At 55.7% G+C, this 25,698-nt stretch overlaps 1 protein-coding gene across 2 annotated transcripts in view; it reads left to right on the top strand.

The window, feature by feature from the left end:
- The first annotated feature begins 1,026 nt into the window (after positions 1 to 1,026).
- skia (v-ski avian sarcoma viral oncogene homolog a) overlaps positions 1,027 to 25,698 on the top strand; it is a 68,220-nt gene continuing 43,548 nt past the window's right edge. For both annotated transcript variants that reach the window (XM_029246238.1, XM_029246237.1), the window contains exon 1: positions 1,027 to 2,547. In XM_029246238.1, the coding sequence (XP_029102071.1) occupies positions 1,621 to 2,547 (927 nt within the window). In that variant the 5' untranslated portion in view covers positions 1,027 to 1,620. The remainder of the gene's footprint in view (positions 2,548 to 25,698) is intronic.

Raw genomic sequence — 25,698 nt, 5'->3', positions numbered from 1 at the left:
GGACGCGCGGCGCTCGCCAGAGAAGTCGAAAAACAAAAGGCGATCGGCTCCACGCGCAGTTATTGGAACCGAGTACTGAACCATAAAAATGCAGATAAAAAGTATATTTTAAATAAACAACGACATCATTATTTCCATCCTTCACACTGGTAGCAGCGCTGAAAATCGTGGCTCTAGTAGGTAGCGTTGGGGTTGGGGATGTGAACTCATTACCAGACGGGTGGTTCTTTGCTCTCTTGCACCCTTAAGGGTAGCAGTTAACCTCAATTATTTCATTTATACACCCAGGTAGACGAATGGACAGAAAAACTACTTTGTGGATAAAAGTCCTGAGTTAAAAGTAGAAAAATGTGGAGCTGCTGTCACTCTGCCATCTGTGTCACAAGTTTGACCTTGTTATTAAACACATCTTCTTTTTTTTTTTTTTATTGTTGTTGTTATTTGCACACTTTCTCGTGTTTTCAAGCAGCGGTTCGCGTCCAGGGAAAATAACCCTTAATAAATAAACCGCAGTCGCATAATTTGCATTTCCCCTCAAAGTCAAAATTAGACTGTCTGTTGCTCGCTCCACCCTTCCTCTTTGAGCCATGTGAGCTGTGAACCGTCACTCACTGTACCCTGAGAACAGTGCGTTTACACCAGGTTTACACTCTGGATACACAGCCCTTACACTAGGTTTACACTGCACTTACTTAGTACTTACACTGGCTCTACACTCTGGATACACTGCGCTCTTTTACACCGTGCCCTCTATCTACACCGTGTTCCATGTGATAGCCTGTGCCCTGACACTGTGGTGTGTGTGTGTGTGTGTGTGTGTGTGTGTGTGCGTGCTGCGGCAGGCGCACGAGGCCAGCAGGAGCGCGGGGGAGTGACGGCTCGTTCCTGGAAGAGCCAGCCTGGGGAGTCAGTCACATTCTTGGCTGGGATTCAATGACTGAGCCAGACACACACACACACACACACACACACAGACTCGGAGTAGAGAAGAGAAGGGAAAGAGAGAGGGAGAGAGAGTGTGAGAAGTGGAGACTAGAGAGAGAGAGAGAGAGAGAGGCGCGCGAGCGCACACACACACACACACTCTGAGAGCAGACCCGGCTGCTGGCTGTACGAGAGGAGATAGACACAAGCAGACAGACGCACACACACATACACGCTCGGGGAGAGTTTCCTGCGAAGGCGCACGCGGTCTGGATGCGGGAGCGCGGCTCCGGGAAGCACCGGGAGCGGCGGCACGAGACGAGCGTGTGCGGACCGAGCGGCTCGCTGTGGATCTTCTCTGCGTGGAGCTGCTCGGAGCGGCGGCGCCGCGCGCCCGCGGATATGGACAGTGCGGAGGAGACGGCGAAGACGCGCCCGTGCCCGAGAGCGAGAGCGTGAGCGTGCCCCTCGCTCGCCTTTGATGAGGCACCGCCGACGCGCCGCTCGCGCCCGGACACCGCGGATTACAGTCGAGGAGGAGCCCGAGAGCTCGAGCCCGGCGTCATCGCCCTCAACGTCCTCATCCTCATCCTCGTCCTCATCATCAGCAGCAGCAGCAGCAGCAGCAGCATCATCAGCAGGAGTCGCCGCCGCCGCCGCCGCGTCCGGAGGAGGGAGTCCCGCGCCGACGACAGCATGGAGACGGTGAGCCGCCAGAGCTTCCAGCCGCATCCCGGCCTCCAGCAGACCCTCAAGCAGTTCCACCTGAGCTCCATGAGCTCCCTGGGGGGTCCGGCCGCCTTCTCGGCGCGCTGGCAGCACGAGCTGCTCTTCAAGAAGGACGCGAAGGAGCCGGAGCCGGCGCTGCACGTGCCGCCCGCGCAGCCGCCGCCGCCGCCCGTCATGCCGGGCCCGCTCTTCATCCCGTCGGACCGCTCGACGGAGCGCTGCGAGACGGTGCTCGAGAGCGAGCCCATCTCGTGCTTCGTGGTGGGCGGCGAGAAGCGCCTCTGCCTGCCGCAGATCCTCAACACGGTGCTGCGCGACTTCTCGCTGCAGCAGATCAACGCCGTGTGCGACGAGCTGCACATCTACTGCTCGCGCTGCACGGCCGAGCAGCTCGAGATCCTCAAGGTGATGGGCATCCTGCCCTTCTCGGCGCCCTCGTGCGGCCTCATCACCAAGACGGACGCGGAGCGCCTGTGCAACGCGCTCGTGTACGGCGGCGCGTACCCGCCGCGCTGCAAGAAGGAGCTGGCGGGCGCGGGCGCGGGCGCGCTCGAGCTCGAGCTCACCGAGCAGAGCTTCAAGGTGTACCACGAGTGCTTCGGCAAGTGCAAGGGGCTCTTCGTGCCCGAGCTCTACTCGAGCCCGGGCGCCGCCTGCATCCAGTGCATGGACTGCCGCCTCATGTACCCCACGCACAAGTTCGTGGTGCACAGCCACAAGGCGCTCGAGAACCGGACTTGCCACTGGGGCTTCGACTCGGCCAACTGGCGCGCTTACGTGCTCCTCAGCCAGGATTACACGGGCAAGGAGGAGAAGCGGCGCCTCGAGCAGCTGCTGGACGAGCTCAAGGAGAAGTTCGACTACGGCAACAAGTACAAGAGGAAAGTGCCCAAGGTGAGTGAGTGAGTGAGCGAGCGGGCGAGCGCAGCTACCTGACGCTGACCGCCGCCTCGTCCGTACCCAGACCGCTCTCTCTGTCCGGTACGAGACCGCCCGAGACTCTATGCTGACCGCCCCTTCCCAGCCCTGACCGCTTCAGACTCAACCCTGTCCCAAGCCTGACCACCCTGTCCCGACCCTGACCACCCCAGGCTCAATGTTGACCACCCTGTCCCATCCCTGACCGCCTCAAACTCAACCCTGTCCAGACCCTGACCACCCCAAACTCAACGCTGACCACCCTGAACTCAACCATGACCATCCTGTCCCAACCCTGACTGCCCCAAACTCATCGTGACCTCTCTGTCCCAACCCAACTCTCCATTGGTCATGTCATCTCTCCATGACACTTGGTCCATCCATGCCTGGAGCTCTTCAGTGAAGAAACCATATCCGCACATGAGCTGGTTCCATGTCCTTCACAGATGAGCCTTCGCTTGCTGCATTGTCCTGCATTTCAGGTGCTACAAAGTAAATCCGGTTGCTTTTCCTATGTTTTACCGCGTAGAGTGACAGCTGATTCCAGCATTTGCATATTAATGAATATTCTAATTAATACATTCAACGTCGACAAGTGCTGCGAGGAGGCACTACCATGTGTTTGGATGCTTGACTGCACACATATGCACTTTAAACTGCTCTCGTGGTGAAGTTACTCGTGTTTTGCTGCACTCGATGAACGATAACGCAAAAACGAGCGATCAAATTGCGGTCGAAGGAGCGTGCCGCTGGAAAACGGACATGTGGCTCCGGCCACTTTGGCCCTGACACTTTTACTGGGTGTTTTATTTGGTGGCCGTCAGCTGGCGAGGCGTACCGAAACTCCGAGGTCTCGGAGCGTGACGTCGGAAAAAGAAAAGCGTTGAAAGGCTCTCAGATGACCGCGATTTAATTAAATTTGACGTACTGCTACTAATTGGTCACCGGGAATAGGAGGACGACCATATGGCCGCAAAATCGTTACCGTGCGGGGCTTTGGAGGCGCTGAGCCGAGGCCAAACGGAAACGCTCGCGGTACGAGCGCACGCTCTGCACGTTTACGCACGCTTTGTTTGTTTATTTTTTGTTTCATTGTTTCAATTTACAATAGTTTCCTTTTACAGGAATGTTTGAACTTTTAAGGGAAACCTGCAAATGAAGTGTGTGTGTTGTCCAGGCTACAGGCCGCCGCTCCCCCCATCCCGCTCCTTCTTGCCGGGGTGCCGTAGGTAGGTCCGGAGCTCGCGGCCCGGGAGGTGGAAGTGCGTATGGGGTCGAACCCGTTCCCCGGTCGACAGAGCCGAGGGGGGGGTGCGGGCCGCTGTCGATCTCGAGCGCAGCGACGCCGCCGCCACCGCCGCTTGTTGTGTCTGCTCCGAGAGGCCATTACGGCGCTGCTGGGCTCACGGCAAGCGCTACTCAACTCCCCGTAAATTCATTTATCCTCCCAGAACCTCCATATTTCAGGCTTTTTGCTCTGACGGCGAACATTAGCGCCGCGCTCGAGACAAATTACGTGGCCGTTGGAGTCAATAATCGGCGCAGACAAACTGCTTGCTATTTCTGGCAGCATTTTTTTTTGTTAAAAATACTGATTTATTTTCACTTTATTCTTGTGCGTCGTTGCCCCGAGGCTTTGGTGTTCGGTCGAAAGGGAGACGGAGACGTGCGAGACGGCGGCAGGGACGTATAAAGGGGATGTTTCATTCGAGTTTGCAAAATCTCGTTCGCGTATATATCCAGCGGAGGGTTCGGGCGGGTGCGTTTCCTCAAACGAAATGAAACCGATGGGTTGCTGCGGTTGTGTGTGTGCGTGCGTGCGCGCGCGTGCACCGAAAGCACAATAATGGTTTTAACCTCGTGTGGACACACTGTGGCCTGTGACCTTTATTCGAGAAACGGGGTCTCGCGTCGTTTACAGTGCAGAGTCTCGCGGTGCGGCATCGCCCCCGTAACCCGCGCTCGTACGAAGAGTGCCGGGCGGCCCGTTCCTGGACAGAGGGCCGATTGTGCTCGCCGGGTTAGAGGGGGATTAGGGCCGGAGCGGGGCAAAGTGCCTCGCGAGCGTCACCGCGGTAAAAGCGAGAAAAGAGCCCCTTCCCCCTTTAATGAAAGGCGACCGCGTTCATTTGCATCAACTGTTACACTTGAATGGAGTTGATAAAGCGGGGGTTGGAGTATTGTGGCGAAACATAATATGCCCCAACAATGGGTCGCATTCAGTGACCTCCCCCCCCCCCCCCACAACACACACACACACTCGCACACAAACACACATCGACCTCCCTTCCCCCCCCGGCGCTCGGCCCTTGTTCTTCACACTAAGGAAAGGGACTGTTTGAAGATGTGATCCTAGGGGCTGGCGAGACACACACACACACACACACACACACACACACACACACACACACACACACACACACACACACACACACACACTATCCCCCATGTACACAAACCGCTGGCGAACTGGGAGCTAGACACCCCCCTCCTTGGCAGTCGACAAGCGGTCCAGCACCGTGCACGTTTCTCAAGTCAGATTTTCCACTTGGGTGTGTGTGTGCGTGTGGTTTGCTGTCCTGAATGGGCCCTTGTTGTGAAATCGTTACCATACCGATGAAAACGTTTCAAAGCGTTTCCCCATCAAACCAAGCGCCGCGAAAACTCGCTGCCGTCCCCGGCGCGTTCGTCAGTCACCCCGAGTGACTCTAAACTGCCGATTTTTATCCTTGCGTCCAATTTATGGAGGGAAAAAAAAAGAGCGTCCGAGGTCCCGCGAGACGCGTCTTTACCGCGTTTGCTTATTTTACCGAAACGTTGCGCTCGCCGCTCCTCAGGCGGCCCTTGTTTTTATTTGTACCCGGCGGAGGGTTTGCGGAGTTTCAACGAACGGGGAAAGTGCAAAAATAAAGTGCGTATGGAATGTGTGTCGCTACCTTGACGTGTGAAATTGGAGAAGAGGTCGACTCGGCCACCCGCCGGAGGTTGGCGCGCCGCCCGTGGCTTTAAGGCCGCGGTTTACCGTGTTCCGTGTACCGTGCTTCTGCGCACAACGTGCTTTTTTTCCCACCATCGTGAAAATGTGCATCTAATACCCGGGGTGCAGAGAGAAGTCTCGCAGGGACAGAGAGGGAGAAGCAGCAGGACGCTGAGCCCTCCCCCCCCCCCCAGTCTAAACCGCAAGGCAGGAAGGTCACAGACACGCTTCCTGGTTTCTAGGGCATTACTCAATACGCTGCAGCCGGGGCGTGTGCCATCTCTTGCTGTCTGGAACATTCGGTGCGCGCCTGGAGGTGCAGACGGACGCACTGTACCGTCGCACCCCCGCCCCTGAGTCACCTTCCCCAAACAAATAAGAGTGCGGTTCGTCCACGCTCGACCGCATCTTCGGCGACTGAGTGTCAGAATGACCGGACAGTGCATCGCTACGCTGTTTTTGGCCAGTGGGGAACGCCGCGGTTAGAGCCGCCGCTTTCGGACTCGAAGGACGCGGGTTTGAATCCCACCTCCCGCTGTAGCGCCTTTGATCAAGGTACCGACCTTGAATTGATATGGTAAAAATGACCATGCTCTATAAAGGAGTAAATCACCGTAAGAAACTTGAGATGACAAGTCGCCTTGGAGAAATGCGTTAGATAAATTAATGTAAAAGTTCACAAAATTAAAAAAGTGAAAATTGCAAAGTGGAACACAATTAAAAAAAAAATCTAACTTATTTAACTGACACTTTTTTCCAAAGCGATGTAATGTTAAGGTGCTTACAATTATTTACCCCTTTATACAGCTGGGTAGTTGTACAGGAACAATTTTGGCTAAGTACCTTGCTCAAGGGTACTACAGGGTGTAAACACCGTGTTGTCTTCCCAAACGGTGTCAGGATCGTTAGATATTTTTCTTTCGACTGCTTGGTCAATGGGTGAAATGAAACCCAAAATGTTACAAAAGTTACTGTGATATTGCAGTCATTATTTAAAAAAAAACAAAAAAAAAACATATATGATACAATTAAACGACCAATCGATCGCATGACCAGACTTCCCCTTTAACCGGGTCATGTGAGGATGAGCTGTTGAGGTTCTTGTTGGACGAGCTGAACGGCACACAACCTCGTCCCACATTCCACGCGGAGGCGAGCGTTCGGTGTAAAATCTTTGCCCTAAGTATGAAGTGATTAGCATATTCATGTTATCGGGCGCAGTGGCGTGTTTGCGGTTGGGGGCGTCTGCGGTAAAAGGCCGTGGTAACACGGCGGTTGTTTCCCCTGCGTGGGGCACCTGTTCCCATCACAAATTCCCTCGATTTCCGCCCAGTAGCCGCCGCGTCTCCCCGTCCCGCCCACCCGCCTTCCCTCCGTAGACTTTGCGGCATTCCAAACACGCCTGATACGGACCGGAGTGTCGCAACACGCTTTTATGGCCCGATCGCAAACAAACGCGTGTCTGGCGCACCTCCGGTGAGCGAGTTCAGCAGCCTGTCGGTTCGAAGTTCACGGACGGGGAGCGGGGCCCGCTTCCGGCAGCGGCAAAGCCCGGCCGTAGTCGTACGCGGCGGCCGTCTGGTACACGCCTATCCGAGCGGGCGGAAGGTGCTATCGGCGACATTTTCCAACGTTCAACAGGCCGAGGAGATCGAGTCGCTCGTTTTTGCCGCGCGGTTGTCTCGGGAGTCGAGGTGTCGCCGCTTTTCTTTCCCTTCCTTGTTGTATGGAAGAGGTCGACCGCGAGGAAGCGAAGCGAACCTAACGATTTAACGAGTTCTTTGGTGGTACGCCCGGGTCTCGAGTGGCTTGACGAAAGAAGAAAAAGTCAAGAAGCGGCCTTCTCATTTTGGGAAATGTTCTTAAAAATGAATTTTTATATTTACATTACGCCGCCAAAAAAAACTCAAAGGCGCGGAAGTCATTGAGAAGTGGTCGGTACGGTCCAGGAGGTGCGAACCGCGTTCACGGTCGTATCTCCCCTTTAAAGGCCGTTTGGTTGTTTGCTGACCCTAGCAGCAGCGTGTTTGACGCAGCGTCGGGACCGGCTGCAGATAAACGCTCGTGCGGCAGACGGAAAGCAGTGACGGGATATGCGGCGGGGGCGGTTAGCGTCCCGTCCGCTACATTCCAGGGCTGCCGCTCCCTATGGGAAGACACAACTGATTACACAAGAGCGGGCGGGGCGCGGTCGTGAATGGGCATGAATGAAATATGCCCTCGCACCTGTTACACAGTAAGATCAGCGTGTGCGGCCCCCCGTCGCTTGGAAGCGGAGTTGTTTTTCCCTCTGCGCTGGGCTGCGACTCGGTGTTCGCAGCAGGTTTCCGGAGATGGAGGACAACGATGGTTTTCAATAAGTACGGTTAATGTTCGCTCAGTTGCGTTGATGCATACAGACAACGCTCTTCTCCGAAGCAACTTTCACTGATTTACCCGTTTATACGGCAGGGTAACTTTTACTGTATCAAATCAGTGCTTAAGGGTACTCGAGCAGGAATGGGATTCGAACCCAGGCCCTTCAGTTGCATGCCAATGGGTCTAACCACTCCACCACCTGTCACCCTCTATAAGCATAACTTTGTTAACATGAGGAAGGTCATTGCCACCGGTTGTTTCTATTGGTCCGGCGTTTGCTTAATTTGCATAATTTCAAGCCGCGGTGCCGGAGCCGTGCACCGCGGCCTCTTTGCAGGGCGCCGGGAGCCGAAGTCCGGGCAAAGCGGCCCTCTTCGCGGCGGGACCTTTAAGGCGCTCTTGTTTTTCGGATGTGGAGCTCGAAAGTATGGCGCGCTTCCAGAGCGCTGCGGAGCAGAAAGCTACCCCGCTGTTCCCAGTGCACTCTGGGATATCCCGTCTGCAGCTGAATGGGATGCTTGTTCCAGGGGAAAGGAAGTGGGCTCCCTCGGGGAATCGGGGGGGGTATGTCCTGTTTCACATACGAGACACACGGGCCTTAAGCCGCAGCCGCGCCGGACGGGGAGGGCGGCAGCTGTCAGGGACGCGTATCAATAGCTAAAACAGAATCCCTTTTTTATTTATTCTCTGGAAAATGCTGGAGCCTCTGTCATAAACGCACATACAGCTGCTCTCCAGTAATACCCTGGTAATAACAATGAAGGGGGGGGACTGAAATAGTGGCTATGAATGGGAATCATTCTAATATGACATGGTCCTACTTCGAAATTATATTTTTGGAGATGAACATGCGTGGGTCTGTTTCGGTTTCCGTGGGTTATTGCGGCTCCCGAGGAGGCGTCCCGGTCCTCGCTGCGAGGACGGACTGATGAGAATCGTTTAGCGCGCCCAGAGGACAGGGAAGCCGCTAATGAGCTTAAATCGGTGTGACTTCTGTCGCCCTTCTGGTGCCCCGGCGCTTCTTCGTTCTTGCGGTCTCCCGTCCTCTGGGATCAAGGCTGAGAGCTCTTGCTTAAAGTCGCAGGGATCGATTTTAATTTGGCACCGGGCAGTGCCGCAGTCGCCGGGGTCTGTGCTCTCCTCTGACTCGGGCCCCGACAGGGACAATTAAGGTGGCCGCTGGTGTCAGACGCCGGCAGGTTGCGGGCCTCTCGCAGTTCTCCTGTCGTGTGGCGGTGTGAACCACGGGTTGGCGGACATGCCGGTTCCAACCGCCGCATGCTGTTTTATCTCTATTGCCGGGACGGCATCGAGGGCCCCGACAAACACGCTCGAGGAGGACGGGATCAAGAACCACCGCACCGGAGATTGGGAAGTCCGGTGGCGGAAGCACCCGTGCACGGTGTAAACTGTAGCTGCGCCGTCACTTTAACGATATGCAAATGCAAGTCAATTAAGTGTTTAATTAGCTCTTAGGTTCACGTGTGAAGCTTCTTACGCTAATTACTTGCCACATACACCACGGTGCTAATTTGCCGAGCTCCCCCCCAGCTGTGATGAGAACTCTTGTTATTTTTATTATTTCTGTTTTTAATTGTTTAACTCTCTCGTCTGAGAAGGTGGGCAACCGCGGCTTCCTCTATTCGGTCTCCTTCCCTTATCGGCCTTTCCGCGTGCGTCGAAAGTTTACACGCGCAACAGCATCGGTGACGGCGAATACGGTACGCAACACGCAGATTCAAAGATGTGGCTGGCGGTGGACTGAGGCGGAGTCTGGTTGTTTTGAATGTCTTCACCGCTTCTCGTGAAAGACCGGTAGCACTGGAAGTGTCGGTGTGCCGTCGTGTCTTTGCTGCCCGATGCCTCAAGCTGCTGGGCCCCGCATGCTTTGAAGAGATACTCTAATGATTGTTTTTAAGCAGCTGGCTATTTTGTGTTTTTTTTTTTTTTTTTTTTTTTTACCAGGAAATAATTTGCCTTTATTCAACGCCAGGTTTCTGGCGGGTGGCGCAGGCACACGCGACGTAACGGCGGGAATCTCGCCGGCTACGGAAAAAAAAAACGCTCAAAATTTTCCCTCCTTTTCTTTACGGATCGGTAATAAAGACGAGCTCGACCCTTGGAACGCGTGCGCGGTTGTGCGTCGCGGGGCAGGAAGTCCGAAGTCGTTCGCTGTTCGGTGAGCCTTGGCGGCCCACGCGGGGCAAAGGTTAAGGTGTGTGCGACAACACACCTTGTCGGTTCCACTTCAAGGAACACACACCTTTCCCTTGCCAAGTTTGCTTTGGGGCAAACGCGCAAAGTGCCGTAGAGATCAGCCGCGCTTTGAGTCACACGCCCGACATGCGCGTACGTGTGTATTATTATCTGCGAGATGTTATTTGTGGGCCGTTGTTGCTCACGGATTTGCTTTATTGGCCGGCTCCCGCCGCTCGCTCGCTCGCTCTTCACCCCATTCCCCTTCGTCTTCGCACCGTGTTCTGGAAACTTTTTCCTTTCCGCTCCGGCTCCGCGGGGCGCCTGCCGTCCTTCCCGTCGGGCTCCGCTCGCTCGCCGACACACGCGCGGGCGCACGCACGCACAGACACGTAGGTGCGCGCGTTTTGGTTCCGTCCGCCCCGTTTATGAATCGCGCGGATCCTGTGAATGGAGGCGGACCCCCGGGCCCTCGATCGCTGGCCATTGTCTCCCGCCTCCTCCCCCCATCCCCCGCCCTCTCGGGTTGCTTCCTCTGCGAGCGGATGACAAATGGGAGCTCGCGGATGCGGTCCAGGAGCAGTTAAGGCACCGGCAGGGAAGGTGGGTGGTGCCGGAGGGGGGGCACAAAGAAGATGTGTGTTTGATGGCCCCTCCCCGCCCCACCTCCACCCCAGTCCGAAAAAAAAAAAAAGCTTTGTTCTTGGAGGTTACCACGACTACTGCGGTGCGCAGCTGCGGTCCAGGGCGACGCGGGCGAGGGATCGGTCACTTCCCTGTCAAAACATCCTGCGTGCTACTGAGCGCCACCCGGCAGTGACCGCGGGAAGGTACCCCTTCGCTCCCGACGCCTTCCGAGCGATGCACCGTCCCGGTACAAGTCCACAAGGGCGGCAGCGTGTCTTTTTTAAAATTATTTTATTAAACAATTTTTTCTCCCAACCGCCTCTATTTATTATTGATACGGCAGACGAGCGAGTGTCCCGTGTTTATTTAACGAGACGCGTCATATGCAGGATGACTCCAGGTTTGAAATATTTATCAGACGCGTGCCTCCGCTCCGACTGCACGCCCACCACCGCCTTACCTGGCGAAACGCGCTTTTTGTCTGCGCTCGCTTTGTTCGTGTCTCTCGTTCCCATTCCGGGCCTCGGCTGAGAAACGCGCCTTCCGTGCCGTCCGAGTTCCTGCTTTTAGGCAAAATCCGGCGCGGAACTAGTGTAACCAGCCCAAAAGCCATACCGCGATGAAGTGTGGCGACCCAGCACAATTAGGTGCCGAAACTCTGTCTTTCTGAGTCTGATGAGGGGACGGCAGGTTCGAATCCCGCCTCCTGCTATTGAACCCTTGATCAAGGTGCTTAGCCTGGATTGCTTCAGTAAAAATTACCCTGCTGTACGAGTGGCTCTATCTTTGTCAGTCTCTTAACCAGTGTAAGTCGCTTTGGAGAAAACATCAGCATAAGATATTAATATAAAAATAACAATACTGACGATCGGCATAATAATGCAGCAGTCCTTGTTGACCGGGGAGGAATTTGAGGGAGTGTGTCGGGGAGGGGGCGATACACCTCATTATCCGTACGGCCACCCCCCCCGCCCCCCTCCGGCCCAGGAGGCGTGACCGTGTGTCACCCCGATGAGGGGGAAGGTGCTGAGAGACAAACCAGCCCCCCTCCTCCCCCACCCTCTCTTCTCCCATCTTTATTCACTTGCTTCTGGGTTTTCAAACCTTGCATCCTGGAGCTCTGCAGTCTCCCTTGTTTTGGGGGGGAACCTAACCCAGCAACACAGAGCGTAAGGCTGGAGGGGGAGGGGACGCACCCAGGACGGGACGCCAGTCCGTTGCAAGGCACCCCAAGTAGCACTCGAACCCTAGACCTGCCAGAGAGCAGGACTCGGTCAAACCCGCTGCGCCACCGTGCCCCCCCATCCATAAAAATAGAAGTTTTTACAGACACGGCTGGTTTTTTCCCCTTTCACGTGTGATGATGTGTGTGTTCCTTTGATTTGCCAGCGCGTCGGTACCGATCGGTTTAGGGGTCCGGGGGTCTGCCGTGCGGCGGGTCGGCAGATTGCTGAGAACGCTGGGTGGGCGGGTGGGTGGGTGGCTGGGCGGTTCGAGGGGTGTTGTGCTGCGTCAGCCGGGCTGCTGCTTTGTGCCGCGATGTCGCCCTTTGGATTCCCATGTGTTTTCAGGAGCGCACTGACACATGACCCCTGCCCCCGAAACCCGCGACCCCGGCTGCCCCCCCACGCCCCCTTTCAGCCGCGGCCATCCAATTGGCTGCCGCCCTCCGTGTCCCGAAGGACAGATGGTTGTCTGAGAAAGGCTGGGAGACAAACACACCACAAATAAATAACAAAAGCAACTCTGCTCCTCCCCACCCCCGACTCTGCCCCCCCCCCCGGGGGGGGGGACTGGCCGTGTTCCACCCCCCGTCAGCCCATCCTGATTTATTGACGCGTTGTGCATTTTCAGCAGAATGGAGCCGGACTCGTATGACACGCCGTGAACCGACACCATATAAACTCCTCAACTTTACACGTTTCTTCATCTTACCTGTCCATGCTGTTTACCGTACTATTTACCTGACACTTCTCTCCAAAGTGTCTTATACTATTTAGCCACGTACCATGATTTACCCCTTTATACAGCAGGGTAATTTTATCCTGTATCAATTCAGGGGAAAGTACCTTGCTCAAGGATACTACAGCAGGAGGTGGGACTCAAACCTAGGTCCTTCATGCAGAGGGTGGCAGCATAATGGCTAGAGCTGCTCCCTTTGGACCCAAAGGGTGCTAGTTTGAATCCCACTTCTAGCTGTAGTACCCGTGAGTAGGGTACTTAATGTTGAATTACTCTAGTATAAATACCCGTTTAAAATGGTCAATAGCTGTAAGTAGCTTTACTTTTTTAACGTTTTTACTGCCTTTCGTATTTCCGCTACAGTTGAATCAGGCAGCTTTGCTTCGGTACGGGAATTTGATTGGACCTGTTTTTCTTATTTACATACATTTACATTTTTTCTTTTAGCTAATACTTCTCTCCAGAGCAACTTCCACTGTTAAGCTACTTAAAATTATTTACCCATTTATACTGCTGGGTAATTTTACTGGAGCAGCTCAGGGTAAGGACCTCGTTCAGGGTACTACAGCTGGAGGTGAGTCTCGAACCTGCGACCTTTGGGTCCAAAAGTAGCAGCTCTAACCACTAGCTGTCCCTCATTAAAGCGCGGAATCCGAAAGGAGGCTGTCGGACGGGCCTCGGCTGAGCCGAGTGCCCCCCCCGCCCCCCGACGGTGTGCGTTTGCGTGCAAAAGATTATGCGTAGGAGAGGATTAAGCGAAGCTCACTGACTACTCATTTCCATCCCCATCTGCGTCGGTCCCTCGGCGATGCACCGGCTCTTGACCGCCGGGCCTCGCGGGGACTTGGTTCGAACCCCGCGGGAAGGCCTTGCACTCGTACCCGTGAGAAAGAGGGTTTGGGCATCAACGTGCTCGAGACGCGACGAGGAGCGATGGCGCGGCCCCAGGTGTCGCGTGTGCGGGTCGCTCGTGTTAATTCTATAATTAACGCCAAAGCCTGGTCTCTAAAGCAGGACGACTGCGCAATCCTGTTTCCGTTTCGACCCGGTTTGCGATTACGCGCAAAGGCAGCTGCCGCGTTCGTTCGCGAGGGCTGCGACGGGACGGGCGCTCGGCTTGAGGACGCGCAAGTACCAAAGCGGGAGGATCCGTTCTGTTCTTGACTGATGCCGGGGCTCGGTGAATATTGAAGAGCGGCCTCACTCGCTTATGAGTGCCCGTGTTGAGGGGCGCCCCTCGTCTCGGGAGGTATTGTGTCGGGGGCGAGCGGGGGCACGCACGGGTGTGCTCTCCTCCCCCCCAGCTCCCGCGGACCCCTTTGTCACCGCGCTTGTAAATGGCTTCAGCTGGGACCCTGTTGTCGGACGGTTTGCAGGAACAATGAGCCCAGCAGCCCCTTTGTCAGGACGTCAGTTTTCGCGAGCGGCGAGTCGCGGCCCATCCCGCATTGTTGTCCTTCCCCCTCCTTCTTTTCTTTTTTTTTTTTTTTTTTGCCCTTTGGGCTTTTTGGGTCCAGAAAAGGATTAAAGTTGCAGTGGATCCTTCCACTTTATTTTCTGTGGACTTCTGACAGCATTTGCAGATACAGAGCAAATCCCCCTCTCTTACCCATGGTCCTCTGGGTCAGTCGTGTTGTGGAATACTGATGACTTGTGCTGATCTTCTGTTTCAACTTCCTTCCTTCCCTTTGGCCGTGACGTCGTTATCACCGAACTTGTGGGTTTTTGCGGCCGCCAGCGAGCAGCAGCCAACGGGGGCTTTCGGCAGGCACTGCACTTTTGTTTTTTTGCGTTTGCTCCCCATATATTTACCGTCGGTTGCTCCGGCGAGCGTCGGATCGCGCCCCGTCCGATCGGGACGGGTCGGATCTTTCATCGGGATTCTCCGAACCCGAGGGCAACCCGGCCGTTCCATCTCGTGTGAAGCGGCCTGCCCTTTTTTTACGTTTTGGTTAGTCTGGGCACACGGGGGGCTCAAGGTGTTGCCTCTGGAAAGGAAAACGCAAACAGGCCACTTCCAGTCCGGCACCTGGAGGAACTTTTGGTTGATCGAGGTTACAAAGGAAGAGCAGCCTCCCAACACCCCCTCCCCCCAAGCTGCTGGCATCAGCTGACTAATGGTGGTTCCCCCAACCTTTCCGTTTGGGCAACCTTGGGTGCTCATGGGATCTTTGAGGTGCGGGTGCGTGTGTGACCTTTCAGAAGTCAGGCATGAGGAAGCAGAGGTCTCCTGTTGTGCAGAGATGCTGACGGCCAACCCTCGGTAGCGCGCCATTCCTCGTCCTTTGTGGTCGGCCAGTAAACAAATTGAATGTTTGTTTTATCGCCGAAGCAGGTGGTCATTAGAGTAATGGATCTTACTGACCCTTTTACGACAGGCCAGCGGGCATTGACTTTCCCGGGAAGCTATCTGAAGGCTCAAGGTGTTAATGTTGAGCATTATCTCACCCTGCGGAAGGCTTTCTAAAAATCGTTCTTGACTGCCTTCAGCCCAAAGGGTCAGAGCATCGTTTTCGGTTTTTCGATCGGCGCCAAACGCGGGATTTCAAATTCTTCCCTTACGTCCTGTTGGAAAGTCACCTCTGCAGAGATTTTCAGCAGCTGTTTCCGAAGGTGCCGTCCTCAAAGAAAAACGATCGGTTGACCGGTTCACCCAAACCCATTTGTTCCAGCCGGAGGCGAAAACAGGAATGCGACTGGCCGACTTCCACCGTAGCCGGAGGCGACGGAACCCTGGCGGCTCAACGCTGTGAGCGTGGGGCTAGGGCTGCCGCGGTAGGCGTGGATCTCCCGGAAGGCTTTTGCAGGTCCGTCACACCTGACAGGATTTAGGGGGAGCGTGGGCCGGGATGAGTCTGCCGGCGCAGGGGGCAGTAGAACGGCTCTGCGGTTCCGCTCTCTTCCAGGAACGAGGCTTCGAGAACAATGGCTTCTAATATCGTTAAGATCCGGCCTGCGAGCCCATAACCCCTCCGCACGAAAGACATTCCCCAAGCCATTGATCTCCTCAATTAATCCCATCTCCTGCAAATGAACTGACAACAGAGATAATAAATAAAGGAAATGTGTTGAAACCGGAACACCTCCCTCCCTCCCGTTACACCGCCGCCCTCACGAGAAATGGCTCATACTGTTCGCTCTTCAGCTGCCGCTCGCGATTTTTCATTTGGAATCTTTTCCTCGGCGCCCTGTTTTTGGGGGTTCACGTCAAGATGCGCGCACACGGAAACGCGTGTGTACGCACGAAGCCCGTGTGCGCGCAGGTGAGGCTGCTCCCCCTCCCCAAGTGTGCTTGGTTTACGATTAATCCAATTGTTGATTTTAGGAGCTCTTCACCCAAATTTCCTGTCGCTCCGTCGAAGCTCATCCCCAACAGAACCCTGCCCCATGGGATGCCGATTCGTTAAAATGCACTGCCGCACCCTCACAATCACCAGTCACCGTATCTTTCTAGGGGAGGTCGGTGAAGAATATCTTTAAGCGACCTGTAATTTATTTAAATTAGGTTTCCTCGTCACCGTGCGCCTCTGTGTGTCCAGCTTCGCACGCATCACGTCCACGCCTGGCTTTTGTCCCCAGCGCAGCCCCATCTGTCTGCTTTGTTTAATTATCTCCTGACAGCCACCACCCCCCCCACCAGCCCCCATCACGCTGCAGGTCAGGGTACCAATTGAACCCTTGGCCCTTCTCAGCACAGATGCTAATCCAGAAGCAGCTATAAGCAGGCAATAATTTAATGCCGCGCCCCCTCGCACCCCCGGCCTGTCTTCTTAGCGCCTCCGATTGTTCTGTAGCGGACGAAATGAGAACCCGATAAGCCGGATTGGGCCGGTTTGCCAGCCAATCTCCGTTGGCTGCTTTACTTAACATCGGTTTTTAATGGTCATTCTGTAATCAGTCCAGTGACACAGAGGGCCTTCCCTTGTGTCTCGGCACCTTTGGAAATACTCTGTCAATGTGTCGCCGTGTTGTAAATGCACACAGCCAACGACTACGGCTCTTCTGCACCCCTGGCCCGCTTTCTAAGAGCTGCGAAGACGTTCGGCGGGGCTGTCGGCTCTTTGCTTGGGTCTCGAGCATCAGGTCTTCGCCTCGCCGCGTGGACGTCGGATCCCGAGAGGCCTTGGCGAGCGCCAGTGTCAGAGTTCGTAAACCGGAGGTCCTGCCTTGACCCTTCGAAACACACAAACACGCAAAGAGGGACCCGTGAAGCAAGAGGGGGGAAAAAGTCACGATGTAGCTTAGAGCGGAAGCTGAACAAAGTCCCCTTGTTTTTTAATCGGTATTAGGACAGAACTCACAAAGCCGATTGCACGGTTTGTGCAAAATCGCGGCTCGGAGAGCAAAAGGGCACGGCGTTCCGGCAATTCGGGAGAGTGCCGATGGCTCGGGACCCTGGCCACGCCTTCACCAGAAGACACTTCGGCATAGGTTTGGTGACGACTCCGGGAAATGCCTCCAGCTTCTGCCTGAGCTCGATGGGCAGGTGGGCTTTAGTGGCCCCTATCTCTTCAGTCTGGCGAAAGGTTTGAGACGCGCTGAGCACGTTCGCGGGGTTAAGTGACGACCTGCTCATCGGGGCGTCGATGCGGTCGCTCCGTGTGCCGGGAAAAGCGGGCGGCTTCTCTTCAGAGAAGAAAAAAAACGACTTTGTGCGGATTGATGCTGCTTTTAAGTAATTATAACGAAGTGTTAAAAAACTCGGTTCTGCGGCTGACGGGGCGATGAATCACCTCGTTGGGGCGTGATTGTCGGTAAGGGCGGATGAAGACCGGCGTGTCCATTAGGCCTACCACGCAGCGAAAGGGAGCGGTATCGGTCGGGAGGGCAGTCCTAAAGGACCAGATTTTGGCATTTTTCTCGACCCGGCAGAACATTTCCGAGTCGATCGGATAGCGGTGGGACAGGGTCAGTGGTTAGCGGACCCACTGGTTTGGGGTTCGGCAAAGCCGAAGGCTTTTGTTGCGCCAGCCCCTCGCCCGAATGTTGCCCAATCCTGGGACGCAGCCTGGTTCAAAGGTGACTGGGGTTGCTGATGCGAGGGTTTGTTCCGGCCCCTTCTCTCCTGCCCACGCAAGCATCACGTGAGTCGTGTGGGGTGATTGCTGTTGGGCGAACGGCAGGGATGCACCGGGGCATTTGCAGTGGGGGGGGGGGGGGGGCGCACTCTTTCTCTCAGGGTTTTCCCACCCCCAGCCCACCTCGTGTTGTGGCGACTCTGCCGCTTTTTTCGGATGACTCATCAAGTTTACGCGGGTTGACTTGCCGAGAGAGATGAGCGGGTCCGGGTTACGGCGAGTTAGTTGCTTAGCCGACGTTTTCATTCAAAACGACCGCTGCCCCGGTCGTATGGCCGCTTTGCGTGGCCAAGGCAGCAGGGACTAAAGGCCACCCCGTCGTCCGCCACCGAGTGGCTGTGGTCCGTGCCGCACTCTGAGCCATCTGGGTTCGGGGGCAGCGGAGTGCTTCTTTCAGCGCCGGGTGTGCAAATACCATTCGAAATGAAAGCCCGTGTGAGTTGGAAGGGCCTGACTTTCACCCCAGGGGTGATGTCCTTGACTCCACGCCTTGCCTACATCATCTATATCTGGCCCCGCCCAGAACGATCCCTCCCCCACAATCCCCCATCTAGTCTTGAACAGCAAGCTTTGTGATGTTCCCTGGGCGTCAAGCCTCTGCCCGGGTTCAGCCCGTTCGGAACATCGCGTTCGTGGTGCCGACTGCAGGGATCGCGGTGCCGCCGAGCGCACTTCCCACCAAAGGGTCCTTTGTATCCGTCGGCGATTGACAGAGCAGTGCATTCTGGGATATGAACACCCGGGGGTTTGACCTCCCCCCGCTTCGGATGCCTTGGGGGTGGGTAGTGCAGTTCGCCGGGCCATGAACTCACCTCTAGCAACCCGATCTTGACGCGACGTGATAACAGCAACTTTATACCTTCCCACAAAACAGGTCTGCAAAGCGGAGCACAAACTTTATCTCTCTATTTGAAGTGATTCGCGTGAGTAAAACTTTTAATAGTAATAAAAAGGATTATAAATCCATGTTTGGCAAGGAAATGTCATGAACTCTGCGCAGTCTTCCAACACGGTGTCACGATCATAATCGACGAAATAAAACCCAAATGGTCGGGGGGGGGGGGAACCACTTCCTGTTCCGTCGAGTTAAAATGGTTTTAAAAGTCAGTTTAAAACCCCCTTCCCCCCCCACGGGTCCGCTCACGTGAGAGTGAACCGTATCGTTACTGCGGTAGAAAGCCAGTCATATAGTGTGACCTTTCCGCTCTTGGCTCCTCTAGACCCCGTAGGAGCGAACAGCTGCCTAAGGGTGCCGTGGTTACGCCAACAGCCGAGTCTCACGGGTCGCAACGACATTTCAGTATCGCCTTTCATCTTTTGCTTTCCGCTGCTTAAGTCCTTTTTTTTTCTTTTCTGGAATACATTGTTTATTGTGTGTTTATTTTCTGGGAGAGAAGTCCGTGTGGCTGAACTTTGAAACGTTTCGGGGCCCTGGCCGGGATTCAGCGGGTCCGTAGTAAACGGAGCAGGGCAGCACGCGGGAATGTTTATCCGGTTGCCGATAGCGAGAGAGCCGGGCCGTTTTGCCGTCGCTCTGCTGTGTACCGGGGGGGGGGGGGTCGGTTAAGAAGCATTGAGGGCAATCGCCGTACGGGCCCCCCTCCCGTTCAGGCACGTGGGCGATCATGGAGTCACCGCATGAAGCGGCAAGGTGCCAAACGTGGAGCGCTCCCCATGTGGCAAACTCCCCCGTTCCCACTGATGCCTCCGAGCCGGTGCAGCGGGAGGGAGGGGGGACGGCTACGTGGCTAGAGCATCGCCCCCGACCACCTCTGTGATTGGCGCGGTTGCCGGCGCGGTTGCTAAGCAAATCGCCTCCTTCCTGTTCTGAGTAAGAGCGTGTGTGTGGCTTCCTGGCTGCCAGGGCGCTTGCGGAGGGTGTGCAGGATGGCCTTCGCCCTCCTCCTCCTCCTCATCCTCCTCTTCGTCCGCCGGGTGATTTCATTAGTAGGGCGAGACTGCGCAGTCGCCGGGTGGAAGATGGCACGGTCCACCGAGAGCTGGGAGGAAATGCGCTTTCCCTCGGCGAAATAATGAAGTCATGACCGCGGTGATGCAAAACAGGGTTATTTAATAACCCCGGAATCCTGACGAATCGGGTCTCCTCGTGCAGCCGGAGACGCCGGAATGCCCCCCCCATAGCGCTGCCGCCCCCTACCAGACCACGCTGTCTGTTCCCCGCCAGGTGAGGCGCGATCGGGACTTGTCGAAGGAGATCCGAACCCTTAATTGAAAAACGGCAGGCGACGGGCAGGATGTCGAGGGGGCGGCACCGGCTAATTAGCCGCCGGGGAGAGGAAGAATGAACCCCCCTAGAAGCAGCAGGGCAGCCCGGTGCTGCGGGCCAGGTCTATTTTTAACCCCGCGTTTGTTTGGGGAGGGCGAGCGCGGAAGACACGCAGGTCAGGCCCCGGGGCGTGTCCGCGCACCCCCCGCCCCGCCATCCATTAATGGCTCAGCATCCGCAAAGCTCCGGCCTCCGCTAAGCGGCGGTTCTGGGAAAAGCCGCGTATTTTTAAACGCTCCGGTGGAGGATCTCGTTTAATTAAGGCCAGTGTATAGGAGGAGGATCACGCTGGTTGTTTACAGCAACACCGCCCTGATCCCATAAAGTCATCCTGACTGATACAGCGGTTACGCAGCTCACCAGTTCTCGGATGTTGGCTCTTTCAAGTGCAGAAAATACCAACTGTTATTAACTGACACCAGCTTGCAGCATTGGATTTGCACCCCAACTGATTCGCCTATTTATACTTTTATACCACGTAATTCTCCCTGTGTCAGTTCAGGGTTAATTCCTTGATCAGGGTTACTACAGCAAGTTGGGGGGGGGATTCGAACCCATGACCTTTGATTGCGAGATGACAGCTGTGGCAACCAGCTGTTTATTTCAAAGTAAATAGGTAAAATGTACCATTTTTATAGGGACATAGCGCATGCGTAGCAGAGTGGCCATCTGCGCCGGGCGCCGACCCGATTTGCCGTGCCGTTGCGTGCGGCCGGGCCCCGGTCCCCCTCCGCCCGAACGCCTCGGCTCCACGCATGAGCGCCCGCGCACCGCCGCCGTCCCCCCGCGTCCCGCTTCCTCGGACATCGCCCGGCGACCTGGGAATTCGCTCCGCTTTCCAAGCGTGAGGCTTCCCCCGTGTTTGGTGCAGGATGAGTATTGGCTACCTACCGGAGTAAAGTAGTGGTGTAAAGCATGAGTAGAACTAGTTTGCCGTATACGGGTTGAACTGTTGTTATGCTGATGAAATGAGGCGCCATTTCTTCCCGGAGATGCGGGACACAGTGTGTTGCTTTGCCGTCCAGGTGGACTCACACTTTACCCTGGTACTCGGAGGTTTCTCGCTCGGATCCTGCGGGGGGGTGGTTGCGATCAGACCTTTGAGCAGGGTTAACTTGCGCTGTTTTTGTAAACACGGGGTTGTAAAAGTAGGTAATGTGTAAGCTCGGGGTTTCGTAAGGCGTCCCGGGCGGCAGGCGGCGGCGTCTGGCGAGCAACGACATCACAGCACGATGCGCCTCTCTCTCCTGCAGCTGGCCCCATGCGGTTGTGCAAGTAGGTCCCACATGTCGGCCGCGGTGCGAGGGGTTGGAAGCTGAGCCAGGCGTACCCTCCATCTCTCTCTCTCTCTCTCTCTCTCTCTCTCTCTCTCTCTCTCTCTCTCTCTCTCTCTCTCTCTCTCTCTCTCTCTAAAGACCCCCCCTCCCTCTCGGAGGCTCCCTTCGCCACTGAATGCGATGTACAGTCGCAGGCCTGTCGTTCCCAATTACTCGGCCGTGTGGGATCTGTTTCTGTCCCTCTAATCCCTTCTTTCTCCCTCTCGCTCCGAGAAGAGGGGCCGGGGCGGGCGCTGCCGTTTATGTAACCGCCCCGCAGACCGAGGCTCAATGGGAACGTCAGCGCCTTCCCTAATCCGAGCGCGTCGCCTCCCTTCTTCTCTCCGTCAGCGTGCGCGCGTGTCGCTGTCTGTGTTTGTGCGTGTGCGCGCGTCTGTCTTCTTCTCTGAAGGCAGAGGAGAGCCCACGCGGAAGCCCGTGTCCGGATGCGAGCGCGAGCCGTGCGACTTGCACGCGCACGCATCGTGCAGATAGCGAAGGAGCGCGATAGTCGGGGACTCGAGAGAGCGTGAGACGGAGGGGTGGGGGGTAGGTGTGTCAGTGTGTGTGAGAAGAGCATCGCACTGCTGTTGAGATGAGGCTCATACACTTTCCTCTCTTCTAAAGGGGGGTCTTTAGCGTCACTGTAATTATATCCCCCCCCCCGAGTGTAATCTGTGCCCCCTGCGTCTGCCTGCATTCCGCTCCTGCTCATTCCCTCGCCGAGTGGCCTGCCGTGGGCCAAACGCACCCGGTGGACAGGCTGTGCTGTCCGCGCTCCCTCTAAAAACCCGAAATCGGCTTTGCAGATTACCATCGCAGACCGGGTAACGCCCCCCCCACCCTTCGCACAGTTTGTCGTACTGTTTGCTTCACGCCACCTCGAGGTAGGATAATCTGCTGTTGTTTATGTGTGGCGGTTTCCCCTTTCTCCGGCTCGCTTCCGTCCCAGGGATTAGCATGGGGGGGGCGGCGGGTGGGAGCGTGCCGCCGCAACGGGGACAGGAACGAAACCCGTGTTTTCTTATGCTGCCTGATCTCACCTGCGTTACGGTGGTGTGACGACGGCATTTCGTTAGGCGGCCGGGACAGCGGGCGGCCGGCGGGCGGTCAGTGCTTATTTCCACTTTCACATTTGTTCAATCAACGGACGCTCAAAACGCAGATGAAGGATTTCGGACGCAGACTCTCGACTGTTGAGGCAGTCGGTTTGTCCAGTACCGCCGTTTTTACCAGCGCACGTTGCGCAGTAGCTGCCTGCGGAACTCATAGGGAACGCAGAGGCGATGCAAATGAGCAAGTTTTGTGGTTTTTTTTGAGATCCTTCTTAAACACCGAGAGGGGTTCAGCAGCTCTGAGGGATGCAGGGAGCTCATTCAATTCCATTAAATGCATTTTTTATAGAGCCCTCTTCTCACACAGTGACACAGAGTGCTGAACGAAGGTTTGAGAGATAGTCATTGACCGGGCTCGACCGTCTCGTTGGCCACAACCGGAGTTGAACCGCATTCGGTCGTACGTCGCCACGCAGCCCATGCCTGCTGTGTGAGGACTAACTGTGCGGGTGGCACGTGTGCAGAAGTCTCGCACGTGCCCTCATTGCACGGAGGGGAAGGATCATCGCCTCGTGTTGCTGTAGTTACCTTTTGTCGTCGAGGGAGGATGTTCGAAAACAAAGGGAGAATCCAAGATGGGATTGAAACAAAAGCGAGCCCAAGACAAACCTTCCGCAAAGCCCAAACAGCAGCCAGGTGGGCCGCATCCAGGAGACGCTCAAAATGATACGCCTCTCGGGGGCGGAGCTACATTCCCAGGGGCGGAGCTACATTCCCAGGGGCGGAGCTACATTCCCGGGGGCGAAGCGGTGTACTTGTGCTTCTTTCCAGGTCACGGTGGCAATCCCAGCATTGCTTAGCAGCTGCTGTTGAACCCTTGAGACAGGGGGCAGGGCAGATGGAAGTGTAGTAGTTACAGCTGTTGCCTTTGGACCCAAAGGTCGCAGGTTCGAATTCCACCTCGACCTGTAATGACTGCGAGGAAGAAACTGACTCTAAATTGCATCAGTAAAATTACCAAGCTGCATAAATGGGTAAATCAGTGTAAGTAGCTTAACGCTGTAAGTCGCTTTGGAGAGAAGCGTCACATAGATTTACATTTATTAATTTTACCTAGAACAGGTGTTTAAAAAAAAAAAAAAAATTAGGGTCAAATTAGTGGACGGTCATAATCTGCCCGTATTAATATTTATATTAAAATGAACAAAAAACTACCCCCAAGCAACACAGCCGAAAAGGAGCACCGCCCTGTACGTCTGAACTCGTCGTAACATTTGCTGTTAACTGAGCTCCTGCTGCCACCGCCCCGCTGCGCTGCTCCGCACTCGGCCCCTGCGAAACTCAATAATCTGCGTCCGCGGTTGGTGTAAAACGCGGTATGAGAAGAGACGGAGAGCAGGAAAAACGGAGCGGAGCCTCGTGTCCTCGCAGCCCTGCAGAGCGCGGCTCTTTCCTATAGGTCACGGGACCGTGCGGTCGCTGAGCCCCCTTCTACGCCCTTTAGGTGGGTGGAGAGATCGAGGGCCGCTCGGTCGCACCCCTCCCCCACAGCGGGGCCCTTTGAGCGCCAGGAGAGGTGTGCGAGACCCGGTCGTTGTTCGCAGGGCGGTCGCTCTGTCTCGCTCGCGGTCGAACGGCGCGCTTCGGGGGCGGCGGCTGCTGCCGCTGCGAGAGAAAGAAAAACCCCGTCGGTTTGCTATCTGCTCGATCCTTCCGAAAGTATGCAGAGGGTAAAAAGGGTAAATTGCAGAGTCAGCTTCTCATGGAGCTCTGCTGCGGAGCCAAATAGCGAAATTTCAGCGGTCCTAACCCCCCCAGAACAAGCTCACACAGACACTAGAGGGGGAAAGGACGGACTCCTGGTTTCCTCCACGCCGCGCACGGGCTGTTACCACACTCCTTCGAGTCTTTAACGGACAATTTTTCCCCGTTTCCCTCATTCCATCGCTTGGAATTGATGAAAAATGCAGTAACTTTAGTCATTTATTCATCTGGCACTTTCCTCCAAAGCGACTCGTGGCCTCAAGCTGCGTACGATGACTTTCGGCAGGGTAAGTGCCTCGTGCCTTGGGCCTTGGGTCCACCGCTGTACCCGCCGTCCCCATACGGTACTAAGGAGGAACGCGGTCCAGTTTGGAACGTCCGCGATGATGGAACGGGGTGTAAAATGAGGATGGCGCGAGGACGGCGAGGCCCGGCGGCTCGGTGTCCAGAACGGAACGTATTCAAACGTAAAAGCGGAAGACGAGCAGATAGGGGACGAACGGAAAAACCCACGTGACGAGGCAGCCCGGTGGCTTTGCGGTTAACGCCAAAATGAGGCCCCCGGCAGAGACCCCCATGTGCTTTCAATGAGGCAATAGGATGTGGAGGACGTCACTGCAGGCCGCGGGTGAGGGGTCCGGGTGGGGCTGGGGGGGTTGAACGCTGCTCCCGCTCGCCAGATGTAGGCAAGACGCCATGAGGAAGGGAGGAAAAGTGTTCCCTCCGCTGCTGTTTTTGCAACTCATTTATTGCCATATTTTCCTGAATTGGGTTAACAAGGTCACACACACCTCCCACCCCCCCGTGCTACTTAGCAGCAATCCTTCTGATCAGCGTGTGTGTGTGTGTGTGTTTATGAGGTTTCGAGGTTTAGGGTGAAGCCAGGGGAAGAATAGGTGCATTGAAGCAAGTTTGGAGCTCCTCTCCAGATGACTTCCAGACCATGTGATGCGCTTTCCACCAACGCCTAACGAAGCCCCCCATCCGGTGTGGCGCGTCGCAAATGGGCGCACCGGTGCGGTCAAGTAAGGTTACTCGCCCTTTCAGTTGTAGGGACAGCTGCCGTGAAAACAGAGGTGTTAATAACCTTACATACCACCCCCCCCACCCCACCTTGGCTACATTCAATTGACTGCACCGATTGGAGACCATCGTTCTCGAACTCTAGATCTTTCCGGAAAAATTACTCGAACCTCTCGGTTTCGCAAGGACACACACACACACACATTTCCAGAACCACTTGTCCCATACGGGGTCACGGGGAACCGGAGCCTAACCCGGCAACTCAGGGCGTAAGGCTGGAGGGGAAGGGGACACACCCAGGACGGGACGCCAGTCCACTGTAAGGCACCCCAAGCGGGACTCGAACCCCAGACCCACCCGAGTGCAGGACTGTGGTCCAACCCACTGCGCCACCGCACCCCCTTCGTGAGGACAGACAAGTTAAAATATTTCCTGCTTTTAATATCACCAGCCCCAGCCGCAGCCCAGGCTGCCTTCCTCTTCA

Source organism: Scleropages formosus, chromosome 2 (genome assembly GCF_900964775.1).
Source record: "Scleropages formosus chromosome 2, fSclFor1.1, whole genome shotgun sequence".
NCBI lineage: Eukaryota > Metazoa > Chordata > Actinopteri > Osteoglossiformes > Osteoglossidae > Scleropages > Scleropages formosus.
The sequence above is the reverse complement of the archived record's forward strand: the minus strand, read 5'-3'. Positions and strand labels throughout refer to the sequence as shown.